The 12885-nt window shown below is 45.9% G+C and overlaps 1 protein-coding gene across 2 annotated transcripts; it reads left to right on the plus strand.

Annotated features, from left to right (window-relative positions):
* Positions 1-6387: 6387 nt before the first annotated feature.
* LOC132453199 (cytosolic sulfotransferase 3-like) lies at positions 6388-9320 on the plus strand. Of its 2 annotated transcripts, none has more exons than XM_060046055.1 (9): positions 6388-6507; positions 6632-6777; positions 7147-7285; positions 7367-7495; positions 7682-7782; positions 8118-8244; positions 8351-8448; positions 8610-8784; positions 8856-9320. In XM_060046055.1, exons 2-9 carry the CDS (start codon positions 6763-6765, stop codon positions 8966-8968), a joined length of 897 nt encoding a protein of 298 aa, XP_059902038.1. In that variant the 5' UTR covers positions 6388-6507; positions 6632-6762; the 3' UTR covers positions 8969-9320. The 2 variants fall into 2 exon arrangements, with proteins under 2 accessions (XP_059902038.1, XP_059902037.1); XM_060046054.1 differs by having other exon boundaries at positions 6395-6507; positions 6636-6777.
* The last annotated feature ends 3565 nt before the right edge of the window (positions 9321-12885 follow it).

Consider the following 12885-nt stretch of genomic DNA (forward strand, 5'->3'; position numbering starts at 1 on the left):
TGCAAAGATCCATCCTCAGAGCAACTCAGACAGACCACGGATCCTCACAGAGCTTCCTTCCTTTATTTATCATTCAACCTAAAATGTTTAATATGTTATATAAAAGAAAACGTTATTTTATGATCGGTGGTTTAACAATGGTATTGTACTACTGCAGGGGTCAGGAGCCGGAGGTTCTTGAGCTGGAGGCCCCTCCCCTGTGGCTCCTTGATACGCCAAAGTAATATTTTTAAAACTAATATTTTATGAATGTATCCTTCCTCTATGTTCTTCAATCTAAAAATATGTTAGAACAAAAATAAAACAATAAATATGTATTAATAAACAAAGGATAACTCAACTGTTCAAATGTACCTGAAGGTTGCTATGGCTACTAGGTGCTGGCTCGGTCACGCCTGACGATAACAGTTATAGCTTGGTCACGCTACACAACCAAGTCATCAGATAGCTGTACTGTTCACACTACAAGTTCAAATACATTTGATGATGACACTGCAGAACTTTCTGTTTAAACACAACCATACATTAAGGCAACACCGGACAACAAAGAAACAATCTGAGCAGCTTTGTCATGGGAAGACAAATCGCTAGCTTTCCTCTGTTATTTTTCCAACACTCCTATTAGATAAGAATATAACATGTAGAACCACTAGGTTGGCTGTGATAGCCCATTTGCACACATTACATTCTGAAGTATTGTAGGGCGCCGCTGACCGCCTCTCCGCCGGCTGCTGCTGCTGGCATTCCCATCGCTAGCCCACGGACCACCTTCAAGCTCCCACGATACGCCGGCATCACAACCCTGGAGCCGTACCTAGCGCAAGTTGGGCTGGCTGCAGCGAATAAAAATTGGAGCAACCAAGACACTGCTGCCCACGTTGCTCTAGCACTGGAGGGGAAGGCGCTGCAGGTGTTGCTCGACCTAACGCCCACCGAGCGACTAGACGATGTGGATGTGTCGAGGAACGCCATTCACCTCGGCATGGAGACGCTGACCCTCCAGCGCCGTCAAGGGGGGAAGGTAGGGTGTACACAAGCCCAGCTGTGTCCACCAGGCGCTGCACCACCTCCGTCTCCGCCGCCTTGTCCGTCTACGACAACAGCGACCTCCGTGGGGGCTACGACTCCCCAGCCCCCATCTTCAGATGATGACAACGCTATCCAGGAACTATACCAGCGGAGCAGCGAAGGACTCGATGCTCAGCAGAGCCAGGTTCTCTTCAATGCTCCCGCCACGTTTGACAGACTTATGGAGAGGGTTCTGGCTCACGTTCACAGAAAACAGTGCGAGGTCTACGTTGATTACCTTCTGGTCCATGCCAAGGACTTCAAGCTGGCTCTGGAGAACCTCCGCCAGGTCTTCCAAGCCATTCAGGGCGCAGGCCTGCGTCTACACCCCAAAAAGTGCAACCTGCTGCAGCGCGAGACCAGGTTCCTGGGCCATGAGCTGTGACCAGAAGGCGTGGCTGCCATAGTGGAGGCGGTAAGGAACTGGCCCATCCCCCGAAATGTCAGTGAGGGGCGCAGCTTCCTGGGGCTCGCCTCATACTATCGACGGTTCGTCCGCGACTTCGCACCAATTGCCACCCCTCTACACCGTCTCACGGACAAAGGGAGGGAGTTCAGCTGGGAGTACGACTATGCAGCCGCCTTTGCCCAGCTCTGTGCTACTCTGACAACCGCAACCATCCTGGCCCTTCCTGACCCTGGCCGCAGCTTCATAGTCGACACTGATGCTAGTGACGTGGGACTGGGGGCAGTCCTGTCGCAGGAGAGAGCAGGGGACGAGAGGGTGATGGCTTACTACAGTCGCTCCTTGTCTTGCCCCGAGCACAACTACTGCCTCACCCGACGTGAGCTCCTGGCAGTGGTTGAGGCGTTCAGACACTTTCGCCCCTACCTCTACGGCCAGTGGTTCCTCCTGCAGACGGACCGCGCTTCCCTGACCTGGTTGCTCAGCATCAAGGAGCCTGAGGGTCAGGTGGCCCGGTGGATCGAGGCCCCCGCAGGACTACGATTTTGAGATCCAACACCGAGCTGGGCGTCTGCACAGCAATGCAGATGCCCTGTCCCGACGCCCCTGTGAGGACTGCAGACACTGTGAACGCCAAGAGGAGTGAGATGGAGCTACTCTCCAGGTAGCTGCCACAGGACTGGTCGGGCCAGATGAAGGTTGGCTGACTGCCATGGAAGACCAGGAGTGCCAGGCAGCACAGGACAGTGACCCCACACTGGCCAGGGTGGGACAGTGGGTTGACAACCAGGCACACCCCCTCCCAGCAAGCTGTCCCTGCCTTGTCCGTGGAAACCAAGACCTACTTCTCCGAGTGGCCCACCTTGGCACGGTGGGATGGACTACTCTACAGGGTCTGGCGTGCACCAGTCTGGGGGAGAGATATGTGGCAATTACTAGTGCCCATGCACTGGCGCCAATGGGTGCTACATGCGATCCACGGTTCGGTGGGGGCAGGATACTATGGGGTAGCCAAGACCCTCAACAAGCTGCACCAGCGTTTTTACTGGCCTGGTTGCAGGAAGGACACAGAGCTTTTCTTTCACTGCTGTGCCTCCTGCACTGCTAAGAAGGGGCAGACTGGACGTTCCCATGCCCCTTTGCAGCCATACCAGGCGGGGGCCCCCATGGAGCGGGTTGGGGTGGACATCCTGGGCCCGTTCCCCACCACAGATAGCGGGAACTGCTACGTCCTTGTGGCAATTTACTATTTCACTATCTCAGTGAAATAGTTTCACTATTTCACTATTTCGGGGCACCTCAGGAACTGCCCAGCGGTCATGGGCGGAACTTTGAGGCTCAAATCTTTGCTGAGGTGTGCAAACGCATGGGGGTAAGCAAGACCAGGACGACGCCCCTCCACCCCCAGAGCGACGGGCTAGTGGAGAGGTTCAACCGGACGCTTGCCACGCAACTGGCTATCGTCACCTCACGACACCAGCGAGACTGGGACCGCCACTTACCCCATGTCCTGTGGACACGGGGTGCACACCAGCCACACTTATGTTTGGAAGACAGCTGCGGACGCCTGTGGACATAGCCTTCGGTAAAAAATGCGGCAAAAGCGGGGGTATGACCTCCGTTGCCAGGGCCGCTCCTTTGTGCCTGGGGAGAAGGTGTGGGTCTACAATCCATCCCTGAAAAAGGGGGTCTCTCCCAAACTGACCAGACAGTGGGTGGGGCCCTGTGAGGTGCTGGAACAGCTTTCCGATGTTGTTTATCGTGTGTCCGTGGATGGGTGGTGGTGTTACACAGAGACCGTTGGCACCCTACCGGCTCCGGGCGGCTGGATGTCGCGACACACCCAGCTCACCCAGCACGGCTCCACTCACACCGACAAGTCCTCAGACTCAAACAGACAGTGGGGGGCTGGGCATGCGACACCACGGGCTCACAGGCGGCGGTGGCGGCCTCCCCGTTGCTATCAGGACTGTGTTGTCGGCTGAGGACAAGCAAACTGGTGGGGGGGCAATGTAGCGCGGGGGCTATGTTTGTTGTGTTGTTTTATACCATTAAAACATGCTATTGGTTGCTGATGTGTTCCCATCATGCTTTGCTTTAAGAGGACAGTTGAAGACGGTTAAGAAGACAGGAAGACAGTTAGTGAAGAGAGTTAGTGGAGGTGGTTAGTAAATGTTAAGCTCTCGGTTAAGTTAGTACTTGTCTTGCTGTACTCTTGGAAAGTTACAATAAGGTCACAGAAAGAATATCACGCCTCTGCTTTTTGATATTCGCCACAGTATGTTCTACATGGGAGGCCGCTATGTCGTATCACCATGATTCTACAGTAGCCAAGAACGGACAAACAGCTTGAGATAGAACCAAAGGAATGGGCTTATAGTTTTAGGAGTGTGGCGTGCTATCCCCATGACTAAGACCCCTTTGTGATTATCCCTTTGTGAGCATTATCATAGTCGATGTTGTATAGGAATTTCATAAATCTATCAAAGATTCTCATCACTTGGCTACTTGATGCTGTCGTAGTCGATTACATAATTTTGGAAGTACCCAATACAGGCTAGTACAGTCCACCTTAGTCGTGGAAAGGGAGGGGAGAGTTGATTCAGGTCGTTGCAATCTGCAACCTCACCTCTAGTGGCCACCTCAATTAAACATTGTTGCGATAACACACCAAACTCTATGGGCCCTATTTTAACGGTCTGAAACGCAAGTGAGAAGCACCAAGCGCAAGTAGCTTTGTGGGCGGTTCTACGGCAATGTCGCTAGTTTACCGGTGCGAAAAATTACTCTTGCGCCCGGCGCATATCTAAAAGGGTTGGTCTGAAGTATTCTAGTTACCCGTAGGTGTGGTTTGGGCGTAACGTGCAATAAACCAATGAGAGTGCCAGCTCCCATCCCCTTTAAGAGCCATGAGCGCATTTGAATCTGACGAGTTGATATTTTGACAGCGCGTCTGCAATCTCCGATGAGACAGATGCACATGAATTTCAAACTTCAAATGGCTCAGTTTATGGCCAAATAATATGGCCTAATTCACGCATGAATAAGGTTTTCTTTCACAACTTCAGAAATACTGAGTCCTCAAATAAATTTCGGCAAAGAAAACGTATATGATATAACATATGATATGCGGTAATTGCGGTTCTATTTAATGATATGCGCAATACATTATAAACACCGTTTCTTATCAGTATTGTATGCATTATCGTTATAAACTTGTGTTCCTAATATGCATGTGTCCCCCCGTTAATATACATTGCCATTGACTGTATTATGCATTACGTGTTTAGTTTGCGTGTGTTTAAACAGATGGACGCACACACGTGCGCCCGCGCGCATGTGTGTGTTACACATACACACACGCGCGCCCGCATTCATTCATTCTTTTTAACACTCACTCGCGGTAAAACAATGTTTTCTCACGATCAAATACTCATCAATCCTAAAAGTTATGGGCATGTACACGATGTCTGTGTCAGTAAAATATGTGTTTGTTGTACGATGTTTGCAGATGCATTGATTTAAAAGTACAACTTATTACCGCTGTGTCAGCTGTTCTTTCCCAAATAATTTACCAAGAATGTGTGGCTAGGTAGATGAGAGAAGCAAAGTGTAAGTGCGAGGTGCACAAGCAACATTATGCATGCGCCCTAAAAAATAGCATCTGAACAACGCGCCACAGACTTTAAACCAGGTATTTCCTGGTTTGTGGCGCAAGTGGTTTCTGAAACTGCAAGATAGCTCCAGGGAAGGTTTGCGCCAGAACACTCCTCCCTCTTTCGCCGAGCCGCCCCTTGGGGCTCAAGATCATTCCCTAATTTACCGACGGGTGGCGCAGGAGGGAAAAGAAAGCTCTGCGCCAGTTGCAAACTAGCAACGACACATGCGCCAGTGATTAAGTCAATTGCGCCGGATGCAAGATAGGGTCCTATGTGTTAAAAAATAAGTTCAACGCCTTCTTTCAACGTTTATGAAAGAACATCCTTAAACCGAGATGTTTGTCCTGAATATCGTGTTAAACAAAACTTCTAGGGTACTTAAATAAAAGATAAAGTGAACAGAAATAAAATGGTTCTTGGAGGAGGTTCTAAGGACTCCCCATGTGTTATCCCCATGGTGAGGACCCAACCCATAGCAACTTTATCATGCTTTTTTTTAGCAGGCTACAGTAGTTGTGGATTGACTAGTGGAAATAAGCAGCTGAATAGATGGAGTTTCACACATACCGGTTCAACACTGACACGGGCTCGATATCAGTCTCACACTATTTAGACTTTGTCATCCATGTCTATATCTTGAAGAGTAGCATTTCTAAAAAGTCTTCAATACAAACCCGAATAGTAGGCTGATAAACCATGTTGATTAATTGGATCTGTAAAGAATAGCATGGTAGGCTATCTCAGAGCCCATTGATGTATTGTATTTTGTCCGCACAACAGCTTGTCCCGACTTATTTTTATAGGCCCTGTGTCCATTCATCCACCAGAAATGTTGTGAATTCTCTTACATTGAGTTCTGCCCTAATGAGTGATTCAGTCCTGTTCTGGTCCTGTTGGTTTGGTCTGAGATGACCTCATTATGAAATGATGTGGCTTTAAGTAAATAAATGTAGCATTATGAAATAAATGTGGCATTTAATGAATAAATGTGGCATTATGAAATAAAGGTTACCTGAAACAATTTGAAAAATCCTCTTAAAAATAAATTCTCGCTAGAAAGGTTAAAAGAAAAACGCCTTTTAATGCCGACAATTATTTTAAATGTAGCATTTTCCACTGATAATAAAACCAATGTCCACATTTCTGTTTTGGCACATAGAACCATGCGTTACGGTTTGCTGTTACTCCGACCACTCGATGGAGGGCGCTGTTCTAGCAAGGGCTCATATAGGTCGTTTCAGGTCATTATGACAAACAACCTCAGTCAGACATTTAAGTTGGAGCAGAGTGGTAGGACACATTGAGTAGGCAGCGAAAGCCACTCCTTTGGTCTACACATCATTCATGTCAAACCTATTCAGAGAATGAGATACGGTAAGTAGGCCTAAATAATAAAATAAAATAATAAGTGACATTACAATCATAGAATTATGTTCAGAAAGTTAGGTCAAACATTGATAGGGCGATAATGCAATAGGCTCTGCCCACCTCTGCACAGCTAGGGCTGGGTCATCAAATGTTACCGAATACAAGTAGGGGAAAGGGATTCCAGAAACAAAACCCACAGAACGCAGAGGAAGAAAACAACTGGACTAGAGACTTCAGGGGAAGCAAAACTACGCTGCCGACATGCCCATAGACAAGGTAATTATTATAATTTATTTCTTTACCATATACGACTAATAGGCTACAGAGATGTTGTGCAATCACCAACTATTTAGCATAAATGGCATGTTATTTAAGGGTAACAGATCTAGTAGATCACATTTTAGTTAGGCTTGATTAGTTGAATTACATTACTTTGCGACTACAAGTCAAAATTCGGGTCAATGTTATTACCTGCAGCCTATCTCATACAATAATGTTCAACTCGATGTAAAAGGCCGGACGTCAACAATAGCCTTATAGGCCTCAGTGAAATATTGTTTGAAATTCCTTTAAAGAAGAAAATATATGCTTTTGGCATCCTCCCGATTTATTTTTCCAATTCATATTTTTTTCGTCTTTATTTAGACAACGACGCCGCCTCGGCCAAATTTGATTGATTTCCATGGAGTTTCAATGGTCCATTATTTCACGGACAACTGGGAGAAAATTCAAAACTTCAAAGCCAGACCAGATGATATCCTGATTGCAACATACCCGAAAGCAGGTTTGTGTATAGAAATCAAGGATATTTTGAGTGTGGTAATACAAGTTTTAGTTATGTAATGTTTGTTTTCTGTTTTTTCAGGAACTACATGGGTCTCCTACATTCTTGATCTTCTGTATTTTTCGAAGACACAACCAGATCGCCAGACATCCACCTCTCTTAATGATAGAGTACCTTTCCTGGAGATTACGAGCCTAAACCAATCATCTGGTAAGATTGTGATGCTTTGATGGGCAAAAATATGACATAAACAATTGTCTTTTTCAAATTCATTATGGAAACTTCTTCATATTATTAAAGGTTGGCCATGTGTTTACTCATTTAATTCACAGTAGTATCACCTGTGAATACTATAAATAGGTGAGAGAGCAGTTTGGTTTTCATCTTTCAATTCAGGAACCGATCTGGCTGACAGTCTGGATACTTCTCCTCGTCTCATCAAAACTCACCTGCCGGTCCAGTTGCTTCCAAAGTCCTTTTGGGAACAGGAATGCAGGGTACAGTATGTTTGCATTCAATGTTTAAGGTAAAATCTTAAAAGACACCCATGGCACAATGTTCCAAAAACTGAAAGCTGAAGGTTAATCACCTGAGCTAGGTTATTTGGCCACACAATTGGACAAATGTATTAATTGACTTAGATTTACTACATTTACTATAAAACTCATGTAATTTGTATTTAAAGACAATACACATTTAAATCAACATCTGTAATAATAACTTTTACATTGATGTAACGTGAATATTGTTTTATCTTTGTAACTATTTGCAAAATATACCTTTTTCAATTTAATACCAATAACAAATATTGTTTCATATTATCTCTGTGCAGGTAGTGTATGTGGCCCGTAATGCTAAAGACAATGCAGTGTCTTATTTCCACTTTGACCGCATGAACTACGGCCACCCAGAACCAGGAGACTGGAACAGCTACCTACAGAGATTCATTGATGGAAAGAGTCAGTGTAAAACATAGCTGGGAGATATCCAAAATATAATAGGCCAACATTTTCCTCTGCTTCCCCTTCACTTTAAGTTCTTTGATTGATTCCTCTCTTTGTTTAGTGGTTTTTGGATCCTGGTATGACCATGTGATTGGCTGGTGGGAGAAGAAACACTCCCATCCTAAAATCCACTACATGTTCTTTGAAGATATGGTTGAGGTAAGTAAGGGTAAGTAAGGGTAGCAATTCTTAACCAGGGGTCTGTGTTCCCAAGGGATACGTGGAATGATGAAGCTTACACAAATACGACCAATAGACCCGGGGTTTATAGGGTTAAAGTTTGTGTGCGTGTGTGTGTTTGTTTATTTGTTTGGGCACAGGACACAGGACGGGAGATAAATAAGTTGTGCTCCTTTCTTGGTTTGACCTCGACAACCAAAGAGAAGGAACAAATCAGACATCAATCACAGTTTGATAATATGAAGAAAGATGACATGGCCAACTATTCAACTGTGGAAGTCATGGACTTTAAGATCTCTCCCTTCATGAGGAAAGGTAATTCAGATAACTTGAAAAATGAAAGTTTATGATGTGCTTACTTTTGATTGACACATTGTGTTTCACAGGGAAGGTTGGTGACTGGAAAAACCACTTCACCGTAGCCCAGAATGAACAGTTTGATGAGGACTATGAGAAGAAGATGAAGAATATAACGCTGCAGTTCCGCACTGTAGTCTAAAGTCTGGCAAGGCTACTCTTGCATCATGATTAAACCTAAGTGACTGATGAGGATATGTTTGAGCTACAGGCTTAGGTCGGCCTTTACTTGACATTTTTTAAAGATTCAGATTCTCTTTTTATGGTCATATTCTATTGCCTTCAATAAAACTTTGAGATTTTGTTGAACAAATAAAAAAAACAGCCCCACACATAAATATAGTGGGTTGTAAGAAAAACAGTTCCCCTTAAAAATAATATAGATTCACAAGATTTTTTTGAATATTATACAGTGTTGTTTCTGTGTACGATAACTATCAATTTAATCATATATTTCTAAAAGAAAAAAATAAAGTTCTGTTATTTAATAGTGATTAGCTTCAAGCAGGCTAAACACCATGTAATGCTTGAAGGAGATTGTCGATAGAGATCAGTGGTCCAACATGCTTGTTTGCACGTTATTGTTCCTGGAATATTATCTGACAACTGACTAGCCATTTGATTTCATGACACTGACAGAACCTTGTTTATTGTGCGAGTTTTTAGAGATATTCTCTAGAGAGGAAAAATACTTAAAAAGACACACTTGAGGAACTTACCGCCCGTTACAGAAAATACAGGCATTTTGAAATTAAAAAAGTACAAGAATTTATTTTCAAACCCGCAGTCCAGATAAATATTATTAATGACCTTGCTTTAACTGCACAGTCACATGAACACAAAAAGCAAACCATAATATGATGTAAACCATTATACATAGTGCTATTACAATTACAATACTCCATACCAATCTTCTTTGGCTTCAAGAACAAATCAGTGGTCAGGACAGTGGGATCTGCCTATTAGCACTGAGTTACGCTGTTGTTCACCAACAGGATAGTCAGTCCATGAGGGATATCACCTTGAGAATGTGCCTGATGATGTAAAATGAAGGGATTTGAGGATGGTTGGCAACCATGTCATGTGACCTCTAGTGTCTGGAGGTGACGTCCGGCGAGGAGATTGAGGTGTGGTGGGTGGGCGGTGTGTCAGGGCTGACCACCTCGTCCCTCTCTGTCTCTGCACGGCCGAGCATGTTGGCCAGTGGGAGGCCGGAGGGGGGGCCTGGGGCTGCAGTGGGGCAGGGCCGGGGGAGGAGGAGGGGCCGGGGGAGGACAAGGGGTATAGCGGGAGGAGAGGGAGGAGAGGGAGGGGGGCCCCTGGTGCTTCAGCGGGAGGGAGAGGGACTGAGGGGAGGAGGGGGGGGGGGGGGGCTAGGGCTTCAGCGGGCCGGGGGGCTGCAGCTCGGCCATCAGGGAGGCGGCTATCAGGGAGGCAGCTCCATCAGCGAGGCGGCAGAAAGGAGTTGAGCAGTGCTGTAGCAGTGGCAGGACCCCGGGGGGGGGCTCTCGGGGCCCAGCGTCCCCGGGGCACGATGACCACGCTGTCGTCGGAGATGCTGGACAGCGAGATGTCCACGTTCTCCGCCTCCTCGCAGTCGTAGCGCACGAACACGGGCCGCAGGGCCTCGGGGGGGCCCTGGGGGCCGGGCAGAGCCTGCAGCCCCCTAACATACCACACAGTAATTGAATTGTGTAAAAGTCTAAAATAACTTCACCTTAAAAATGACCATGAATTAGCTATACTCTCATTTGCATCGTAATTAACTTTAGGAATTTCAATAGTGTATACCAACTGCATGTTGGCTGACATTTGCCTAACCTTCTTTCCCTCCACTCTAACCAAGGATGCCTGTTTTTAAATGCTATAGGCCTACCGGTAATGCAATGTAGGCTACAGTGTAATTACTCTGGAGTCAGTGTAATATTTGTACTAGCTAGCTGTCAGTGTTGGGCAATTCGGTTGTAAGACTCATTGCTCCTTGACCGGAAACGGAAAAGCGGGATCGTTGTAGTCTTTTCGCTCCGTCCGAGTCCAACTATTGATAAGGAGAACCGAGCGAAAAGACTACAACCAACCCCCCTGGACTCTGCCTCTGCCGTGATCTTCTCCTCTAGCAGTAAGAGGAAGAAATATTGGCACAGATTGTTTTCTCCTCTGCGAATCTCGCGATGTTGGCGAATTTGTATAAAAACAACACACAAGTTAATTTCGGGTTTAAATGCATTGTAACACGCGTTACTGAGATTTGTGTGTAATGCCTTACATTACTGCATTACAGCAAAAAGTAATGCATTACAGTAATGCATTACTTTTGTAACGCGTCACTCCCAACACTGCTAGCTATGTACAAATTATTACCCATTCTTAAATGTGAGGGCAATGGCAGGTGGAGCCACGAAGCCATAAACGCCATAAAGTGATAACGTTTATCAGCAGTTGAGACAGTTTCCAGACACCGATAGTATCCATGACGATACACTTTCCCCCCTTTGATCTGAAATAAACTGCCTCCCGTTCCCATTCCTGCCAAATATCTGAATTATTGCTCAGTAGGTCATAGACATGGGGCGATTCAAGGGTCAGAGCTTTAGGGGTGCTGAGCACCCAATGAGCCCCACTGCCACCATCCACCCTTTTTTTCACACAAAAACAAAAAATATGTCTATTGAAAAATAACTATCATTTTAACATTGGTTCAACTAACTCGAAAATTCAGATGTTTTTGGAGCATTTTCCAGAACACCAGCTTTATTGTGACAGTTCACACAGACAGCCCCCTGTAACAAACACAAAACCTTCTTCACTCAGCTGGTTTTCCTGACAGTTAACTCCATGTGCCTCCTTTTGTATGAACAGTCATTAGATTAGATTAGATTCAATTTCAATTCAATTCAATTCAACTTTATTGTCATTGAACAAAGTAACAGGTACTTGGACAACAAAATGCAAGTCATCTTCCGTAAATTATTTACAAATGGCAATCTCTAATCTACTTGGTTGCACACTTTCATTGGTTGCACACTTTCATTGGATTAACTTTAATAAACCAATGTAAGTCATCAATAATTAATAATAAAACAAGCTTCACATGAAGAGCCAAAAAAAAAGAAAAAAAAGAAGGTAAACCCAAAAAGTCCAAAAAAATCTAGATTCTTTACCCAGGTCTTGAAACTACCTCGAAATTAAAGATATAAAAAAAGAAAGAGGGAAATCTTTGATAGTACTTGCCCTGAATCCCCATTTGGCTCTTCCAGTTGTACTCTCGGGTAGGATGGCCTGCTTTGTGGAAATACCAGAGACGAGAGTCCGACGTGTTATGCGCCATAACACCAGCAGCAGAACGGTTATCCAAATAACAAAGAAGTGTACAATACTTGCGTTACAGCCCTGGAGCGCTATATCTAAATAATATCATATAATACATAGATATCTACATCATATAATACATATTATCATGGCCAAAAGCTGTGTGCGCTCCAGACAATATTATGAACCACAAACGACTGCGTCAGGTTTTCCGACGTCTCTGGTTCTTCCACTTCCTCATCATCTGAAGTAGACTGTACCGCGTGCTGCCCGCTGCCCGCTGCCCGCTGCCAGCAATTCGGTGACGTCCTCCTCACTCTGGGTGTCACGACAGACCCGATAAAGCCTATCCCTAACCACCACAAAGTGTGTGTAATTGAGCACTGTGTCTGGCTGTACCCGGGTACCATCAATAGCCATCACTTGGTCGTAGGCTGAGCGTAGGGTAGCGTACCGAGACAGATGGGAACCTCGGCGCTGGGCCCTGGGTTGAGGCTCCACCGCGGCCCCCTGCCCTCGAGCAGCGCCGGACGCCCCCGCATCGGCACAGAACACAGCACAAGACTTACATGTCCGACAAACCTTTCGAGGACGACCAGCTCCACGTGCCCCCCCGTTGTGTTCTGGTCCCGGACCAGCCACCCACCTGGCTCGGTCCCGCAGCTGCTGGGCAAAGGCGAAGGGTCGGGCTCCCTCTGTGAGCACCAACGCTCGGATGCGGCGCCGATGCTCTTCCGGGGTTAGGGCCAA

Source organism: Gadus macrocephalus, chromosome 1 (assembly GCF_031168955.1).
Source record: "Gadus macrocephalus chromosome 1, ASM3116895v1".
In the NCBI taxonomy this organism is placed as follows: Eukaryota; Metazoa; Chordata; class Actinopteri; order Gadiformes; family Gadidae; genus Gadus; species Gadus macrocephalus.

Bases quoted from the DNA above. Each gene is read 5' to 3' on its own strand.
- LOC132453199 (XM_060046055.1), top strand. The intron at 7,783-8,117 runs GTACAGTATGTT...ATCTCTGTGCAG, and splicing joins TTTGGGAACAGGAATGCAGG to GTAGTGTATGTGGCCCGTAA. The intron at 8,449-8,609 runs GTAAGTAAGGGT...GTTTGGGCACAG, and splicing joins TCTTTGAAGATATGGTTGAG to GACACAGGACGGGAGATAAA.